An 8,238-nucleotide genomic window follows, 5' to 3' on the forward strand; every position below is an offset into this window, starting at 1 on the left:
GTACGTGTGTTTCGAGCACTGTCTTGCAGATAGATTGGTTTTGAGGTTTAAACTGCAGTACAGTTCAAGTACACAACTGCACAGCACAGAAGAGCAGAATCTCAGCTTCTTGGGCAACAAATAAAGGAAGGCTAATGGCTTCAAGTGGAAGAGGTATCACACTGCTCTGTTTTCTACGGCTGGAGTAAAGCTGACAGCGGGTGCAGTTAGATGATATGCCCAAGCGCCTCACTGCAGTCTCCTGCTGCCTGTGAGCTCCTGCTCTGTCCCCTGTGCTGGCTTTATCACTGGTCTCGTCCTTTGCTGAGCTGATTCAACTTGCTAACCCAACAGAAAACTGTTCACTTTCTATTGGATTACTTTTGTGCTGGGTTAGCTGTAGGCAGCTCAGCAAGGGGTTGGGGAGTGCCAGAGCCAGCTCAAGGGAAGGGGACAGGGGTTTTGTGACCAGAGGTGGGTGAAGGGAAAAAAGAGGGATGACCTCTTTCTACTGAGCTGAGAGAGGAGTTCAGCTTTATCACATGGCTCTGCCTCAAGTAGACGTTACTGTTCAGCTTACTGAGTAGGTGACATGGGTTTTTTTACAACTAATTTCATTTTTTTCACAACTAACAAGGGATAGCTGGTCGAAAACAAGAAACACATTCAACATATGCAAAAGTTTAAGATCTGAAGTTGTTGTCAGCAAGTTTACTGTTTCTTAGAAGAAGTTCTCCTTAACTTTTGCATATGACATTAAAGTGTATGTTGAAAACCACTTGCTATTTGGCCAGTTCAGACGGTATTTTCCTTCTGAAATCCACTGGTTAAAAGTTATATGTTTTGAAAAAAACACAACATAAAAAGACTAGGAAAAAACCACAGGAATTAATTGCATCATTCAGAGTCCAAGAATTGAGATCCCACTCCCTCTCTTTAATATCAGATGTCATGTAAATGCCTGTAGATAGTTTGTGTAGTCAGCAGACATTTGCTGAATAGGAAATGTTGGTGCATTTTAAAACAAGTTAAAAAAGATGGATTCTACTTAAAAATTTTAGACTCCCACTGTTTGTTGTCCAGATAATAAGTTGTTTTTTTTCATTTTGACTACATTTTTTTAATGCAGAACACTCCTATGGCACGGTGTAGAGTGATCACTGGTGATAAAGAGCGTAGACCCAAAACGGGAGTTCATGAAATCATTTTGATTTCCTCACTGATAGCAGAGGACTCTGTACCAGCAGACTGCTCCTCCCCCGGTGTTCAGGAAGTGGAAATTTCGGTTTCTGCTTTGATTCCTGGCTTATGCTCGCAGTGGCAAAGGTGTCTCATACAGGAAATAGTGCCTGACTCTTCTTCATTAAGAGTTTGGGCAGTCTGTTGTCTTTGGCACTATGAGGTCTATTCAGGCTTCCTGAAAGTGTGTTCAACTCCTTTTTCAAAATAAAACTGCCCTTATCATCCAAATTCTGTTTGAGATTGGGAATGTTGCAAAGTCTGTGTGACTGTGAGAGTTAAATAAGGTTTTTTCTTTCCACTTCAACAGCTGCCAAGATGTCCCGGTTACAGGGACACAAGGCAAAGGGGGAAGACTCTGCGCTATTTTATACTATGTAAATCAGTAGTACTTCATTTGAAGCTCATAGAGTTATGGTGAGACAAATACGGCACGAAAACTGAATTATGCAGTGGGTCTTGTAGGAATGTTCTTTTGATGTGCATAGAAATAGTGGGAAAAGAGAAGCGCTAAGATTTCTTTCTGTTAGAAGTAGAAATGAGTGCAAATTATAGTCAAAAGGTAGTCAAAAGAGCCCAAACTGTAGACTTGCTAGAATCTTTTGAAAATTCTAAAAAGCCCTTATCTCTTAAACCAGGCTTTTCAGCATCGCTCAAGTCGAGCATCTAAAATCACGGAGCTCCGTAACGCCTGCGAGCCAAAAATGTGTTGTAAGGATTGTTAGCTTTGAGTATTGCTGTTGATTACATTTGTTTATCTCAAAGTTCTTCAGAGCTTCAAAACACACGTGAGTCTCTTGCCTTGTCCCTTAGGTGAGGTACATCTGCTCGGCCATGGGCTGTCGTCGGTGGGATGACGAGGAGACAGAGCAGGAGGAGACGCTGCTGCTACACCGAACCCAGAAAACAGTCCGTGCTGTGGGACCACGCAGCGGCAATGAAAAGTAAGTGTAAGAATTGTTCAGAAGTTATCCAAGAGAGAGAAGTTCTTAATACGTAATGTTTTAAGGATTTGACCTTCTTTTTATTCTCACTAGACTAGGAGTTACACAGGGGAGTTGAGATTGCTAACCAAAGGAATGCAGCAGGCTGTTGGCTGGGATCTAACCCCTTTGCTCCTCACTGCATTTGAAACGTGTCTTGAAAGACATGTACACATATTTATTACCTCTAAATCAAATGAAAATTGCTTTCCTTCTCCTTGTGTACCTCAGAAGACTTTGTCACTGCTCTACTGCACAAGGCAAATGTTACTAATGTTTGTTCCAACTATCGATTTTATGTACAAAAGGAAACGGATTAAAAGTCTTCTTGTGACCCACTGATTCACTTTTAGGTTCTTTACCTACTCATGATAATTGTCTGGTTTATTGATACTTAATTTCTTTAGCCTTCATTTTAAGCTGATATTTTAAAATGCCTTCAGTCTTATTTTCTAAGTCCCATTCTTAGATCTGCTTTGTTCATTTCATAACATAGGTGGTCTCTTCTTTACAAGCTGTAGAAACTTGGTTTAGTCAGTGACTTTCCTGATGCTGTCATGTTGAAGTTTTAATACATCGGTATTTCTATAAAAATACAAACATATTCTACTAAAAAGTACCCCAAGCACTGAATAAAATGTAAGTTTAAAAGGCTGGTTGCCATACATAGATACAACTGGCCAGCAATTTAGTGGAGAACCAGCAGTTCCCTGTTTCCCTGCTCCCTCTTGTGTTTGCAGCGGGATTTGACAGGTTGTGCATCAGTGTATGGGAGATAACGTAATTAGAGCTCCAACAGATGAGCAGGTCAGATCAGATGAAAAGAGAAATCTTGGGTTCTGTGGTTCTTGGAGACTGATACTACAGGGAGAGGTATGTCATAAAAACATGCTTTTTCCTTCGTACATCTCTTTAAAAACATAGTACGACGTCTTGTGCACCAGAATCCTCCTGTCTTTGCAGTCAGAAACAGATGTGCTTTCCTGCTAAAAAAACACAGTGTGGCTGCTGTGGAGCTTGCATGACAGATCTGAGGTTTTAATCCAGAGAAATAAAAACTTTTAATAAGTCATCTGAATATATAAAATATGCCAAACTTTTGCCATAAGGATGTAAATTCTTTAAGGAGACATCTGGGCTCCTGGTGGTTGCCAGACTGATCCTAAGAAACTTTGGGTACCCAGACATAGTGTTCAAGAAATATTTTCCCCTTTCTTGCTGTTCAAGACACAAATTTGCCATACTTTCCCATCCGTGTCTTCTCTACAGCATTGGGCTATATCATGGAAAAAGAGAATTATTCTTTCTCTTTCTGAAAATAATTTTCAATTTCTGCTCTAATTTGTTGGTTTACAAAAATTAAAACAGCTTTTAGCTATGCAGGACAGGTCTGTGTTCCTTATACAGTCGTATTTTTTCAGTGTTCACCTATGGGACGTGAGCAGTCCTGGTTCATGAAGTACCTGCAGAGAAATCCTGTGTTAGGTTGTGTGGGGGGTTAAAACCAAGAAATAGAATTGTCCCTTTCCCAGCTTGAAAAATCTTAACATTTCAAATTAAATTTGCTTTATTAATGAAGATAAATGTCTTGTCTAGAATGCTACTTCCTAAAGGCTTTATACTTGTTGCTTTCATCAGCTACATAACATTTTCCTGCCTAAAGAGACCCAGTTGTACTACTTGATGATTTTAATTGCCCTCTCCGTAAACTAAACCTTTAACGCCGTTAGCCCTACTTCACCAGCTGTTTTCTCAACTCACCCATCACATTGGACGAGATTTCTCAGCCAGTTTGGTTTGTATTCTGGGTTAGCACTCCCCCTCCTGGTACAGCTGTGTTCATCTGACAGTCTGAGAGTTTACCATGAAAATATGGGCCAAATATAAGTAATTCAGTTTAAAAATCTTCTGGATGGAGGATTTTGGAATATGTAAGTTGTTTCTACAAAGTTTTTCTCTTTTTCTTTAAGGTGGAATTTCAGTGTTGGTCACTTTGAGCTGCGCTACGTCCCAGATATTGAAACTAGAGCCGGATATATTGAGAGCAATTTTAAATCAAGTATGAACAAAGAAGAAACCAAAATCATTTCAGATGTGGATGAGCAGGAAGCTATGATGAAAGATACAGTGATAAAGGTCTCAGTAGCTGACTGGAAGGTGATGGCTTTTAACAGACGAGGAGGACATCTGGAATGGGAATACCAGGTAGGGGGAAAGGCAGAATATTACATTTTACAAAAGTAGTTTGCAGCATCACAGATGATGTTTTTCATCTTGGGTTTCAAGTACTGCCTTTGTAAAGAAGCACACATCTGTTCGTTATTTTTTTAACTGAATTTCTGACTCTGAGCTGCTGCATCTGTTACAAAAACTGAAACAAGGAATTTCAGCACATTGTTTAGCATTGTTCTTGCATAGTATCTAGTTAATACGACATTAATGTTCTGTTACCTCTCTCTCCTCCAGTTTTGCACTCCAATTGCTTCTGCCTGGCTGGTTAAGGATGGCAAAGTGATTCCAATCAGTCTGTTTGATGACACAAGTTACACCGCAAACAGTGAAGTACTGGAAGATGAAGAAGACCTTGTGGAAGCTGCCAGAGGGGCCACCGAATCCAGTGTCTATTTGGGTGAGACACCGACTGCAGCATTTTCTGTAGTAACAGAGAATAGGATAACGTTTGAGACCGTAGTAAAGCAGACCTTTCTGTACTGGTAGAAAAGAGGAGCTGTAACATGTCCAGTCTGATAGTCTGCATAACGTAGGCTGTTGAATTTAACCCACATTGCTTTATAAAGCTCCAAAATTGAGGCTTCACTAATAAATATATCCCAGAAAGGCACCTTCTCTTGATTTAAAGACTTTCAAAAGAGATGTGTTCTCATCTCTTTCTAGCCTGCTCTGGTCGCCTTTGGTGTCATTGAAAGTCAGAGTTCTGTGTACCCCTCTTAGAAATTCTGACAATTACAGAAGGTATGGCGGGTTTCATATCTATGACTGTTTAGCCTAAACAGTGATAGTTTAAAAGACTGATTTTTTTTTCCTTTTTCAAGGCCAGAACATTTCAAATCCATAAATCTTTTCCTATTTTATTGTGAAATGTTCATTGCTTTGTAGTTTCAGTACATTGCAGATGTTTGAAAATACCGTAACTTTTAAAGATAGGTTTATAGCTAACAGAGCAGTCTCATTGCTTGGTAAGCAATAAGCAGTATCTCCCTCCAGCCTGCTAATTTGTCACATTCATTTTTTCCTCTACATTTATTACAGTAACTTACCATGAAGAAATTTCAGTTAAGACTTTATGTGACTGAGTTTTCATCCAGCTGTCAGAATTTATTTGAAGTAGTTTGTAACAGTTTCAAATAGAGTAGCCCTGGGTCCTTCTTCCTCTCTGTCTGTCTGGGAGGTAAATGTGCTTTGGTTTTCTGAGACCTTGTTTGCCTTAGCTGTTAGTGCTTACACAGATGAAGAATAACACTAGGAAGAAGCCAGCTTGTTCCCAGCCTTCCTAGTAAGGGCTGTTGAGGAGTGGTCTGGTCTGTACCAGCATTAACAAGTTTGAAAGAAGTGATACCAATGCAAAGCCCAAGCTGCTTTATAGCTCTTCAAAATTGCTGGCATTTTTCGGCAGCCTCAGCTCTCCAGCAGTGAAAAGGAGATGTCCTGATCTCCTCCTTGTCTAGAACAAAGGGAACATACTACTTGAGTTCATCCAGCCTAGCACTGAGAGTCAATATTTCAGATTCTCAGAATATAAAGAAATATTTTCCAAAATGTTGTTAACCACGTATTTTAATGCAGCACTTTTATGCTGGGGGTGAAGAGAACTAAATCTTAAGGCTAATATGCTCTCTGGTTTATTACTTAGGTATGTACAGGGGCCAGCTGTATCTTCAGTCATCAGTCAGAATTTCTGAGAAATTCCCAACCAACCCAAAGGCTCTGGAATCAAGGAACGATAATGCAATTATTCCTCTCCCCAAAATCAAGTGGAAACCTTTAATCCGTAAGTACCAATTCAGAGTTTCATGTACCCTATCCTAGCTCTGAAAAGACAGGACACCTTCCTGATTTCTATATCAAACTAGTCTAATGTTTCCGCTGTAAACCAGTTCAGGAACCGTCCTTCTGCTTTACTAATCATTTAATTCTTTCTAATTAAATGTTTAATGTCTGCTTTCTTTTACTATGGATATGAGAAGGTCTTTTTTAATAATGAAATGCTGGTCTTCTAAATCAAATTTTTATAGAAAAAGGAAGCTTTTTGTGGTGATGTGAATGTGAGTGAATTGATTTGTCCAAAACTCGTATTTTGGCAGAGGTGGGAGTGATTAATACAAGAACAGAATTTTTGTAACAGTTCAGCTCAGAAAATTTTGGTTTTTCTGTGCTTAGATTCTCCTTCCAGGACTCCAGTGTTGGTGGGGTCTGATGAGTTCGATAAGTGTCTCAGCAACGACAAATATTCTCATGAAGAGTACAGCAATGGAGCACTTTCAGTTCTGCAATACCCATACGGTAGGTGGAAGTTCTAAATTGCAAAGTGTTTCAAATAACCAGGTTTATCCATTTACTATCTGTGAAATTCAGTAAATGGCCATTTGTTTGATGTCAAATATGTGTGGTTTTTTAACATCTAATGAACTAGGAAATCGTTGCCCAAACTAGGATTTCCACATTGTGGTGTATGTACAGTTAGTGCCACAGAAGACACTTCAAAGTGCTAGAAATTACTACTGCGGAGGTACTGTGTGTACTGCCATTGCCACTGATAGGTGATCCAAGTGGAAAAATATTGTAGATTATATTTTTCAGAATTTGCTAGCAGTGCTAGAGACTCAGCCTGGCAGAATCAGGTTTTCTGTATGGAAAACATTCTGGTTTAAAGTGATCAGGCCTTCTGAAGTGTTAGACTTTGATATGAGAGAGAGTTGCTGTGGAGTACACAACCTTGATTAACTGAATTTCCTTATGTGCCATTGAAAATCATGGGACGTGCAAACAGTAATACTCTCTGTCTGTCGAGGAAACCTATTAATGGGAATATAGAATTGTGTTGTAGTTACATACAAGTAAATCTATGCCGCCTTTGTGTCTTTGATGCACAGATAATGGTTATTACTTACCCTACTACAAGAGAGAGAGAAATAAACGTAGCACCCAGATCACTGTTAGATTTTTCGAGGATACAAATTACAAGAACATTCGCAAAAAGGATCCTGTTCTTCTGCTTCACTGGTGGAAAGAAATTGTTGGCACCATTGTATTTTGCATTGTGGCCACAACTTTTATTGTACGCAAACTTTTCCATCCCCATCCTTACAGCAGAGTAAGTATTTTTTTCCTGAATCCTAACTACAGAAGATACTGTTCTAGCCTTTTCTTTCGGTTTTGACTCTGCAATGAGTAACAGTAATAAGTTAATAACTAGTCAGATAATAAAATGAAAAGTCTAAATTTGTTTACTCTTATCGGTGAGGGCTGTCAGCTGCCATGTACAATTTGCTTAAGTGCTTCAGTAAGCAGATTAGACTGCTTCAACCATATCTAACGTTTTACACTGAAATTATTTAATGCCGTATCTAAGGGTTACAAGCTGGTCTCAAGCACTTTAGGACTTGAATTTTTTGTTTATTTGTTTTCTCTTCTTGTCTTGGTATCCTTTCTTAGCTGCGGAAGGAGTCTGAAACACAGTGTCAGACTGATAATAAATACGAGCCCACTTGTGGAGATGTTAAAGACAGCAGCTGGAGCGACGTCAAGAACTCTGGATACGTGTCAAGGTAAGCTCAGTTCAACACAACATGTACAGGGTTTTTAGTCAGTGTGACAGCTAATGCTATCTGGAGGAAAGAGTAGGTGTTCACATTTTAACTACCCTAGTCCTAGTCCTCTGATTTCACAGGATAATCTGCAACTGACCCAGAGAACCCTGTCACCCCGTTACCGATGGGAGATTGCAGTTATAATTAGTCTAAGCAATCCTAGAGAGTCTGCAGGATACCTGTGATCAGGAATGTTGCTCTCCTATTTC

General features: G+C 39.5%; 1 protein-coding gene across 1 annotated transcript in view; it reads left to right on the plus strand.

The window, feature by feature from the left end:
• Positions 1–8,238, plus strand: part of EIF2AK3 (eukaryotic translation initiation factor 2-alpha kinase 3) — a gene marked incomplete at its 5' end in the record, with an annotated part of 37,370 nt that overhangs the window by 16,134 nt on the left and 12,998 nt on the right. Inside the window, 7 exons of the mRNA XM_010185818.1 lie at positions 2,032–2,162; positions 4,172–4,406; positions 4,668–4,830; positions 6,073–6,210; positions 6,600–6,722; positions 7,313–7,533; positions 7,875–7,987. Coding sequence (XP_010184120.1) covers positions 2,032–2,162; positions 4,172–4,406; positions 4,668–4,830; positions 6,073–6,210; positions 6,600–6,722; positions 7,313–7,533; positions 7,875–7,987 — 1,124 coding nt within the window. The remainder of the gene's footprint in view (positions 1–2,031; positions 2,163–4,171; positions 4,407–4,667; positions 4,831–6,072; positions 6,211–6,599; positions 6,723–7,312; positions 7,534–7,874; positions 7,988–8,238) is intronic.

The sequence above is a fragment of the Mesitornis unicolor genome, unplaced genomic scaffold (assembly GCF_000695765.1).
Source record: "Mesitornis unicolor isolate BGI_N332 unplaced genomic scaffold, ASM69576v1 scaffold4616, whole genome shotgun sequence".
NCBI lineage: Eukaryota > Metazoa > Chordata > Aves > Mesitornithiformes > Mesitornithidae > Mesitornis > Mesitornis unicolor.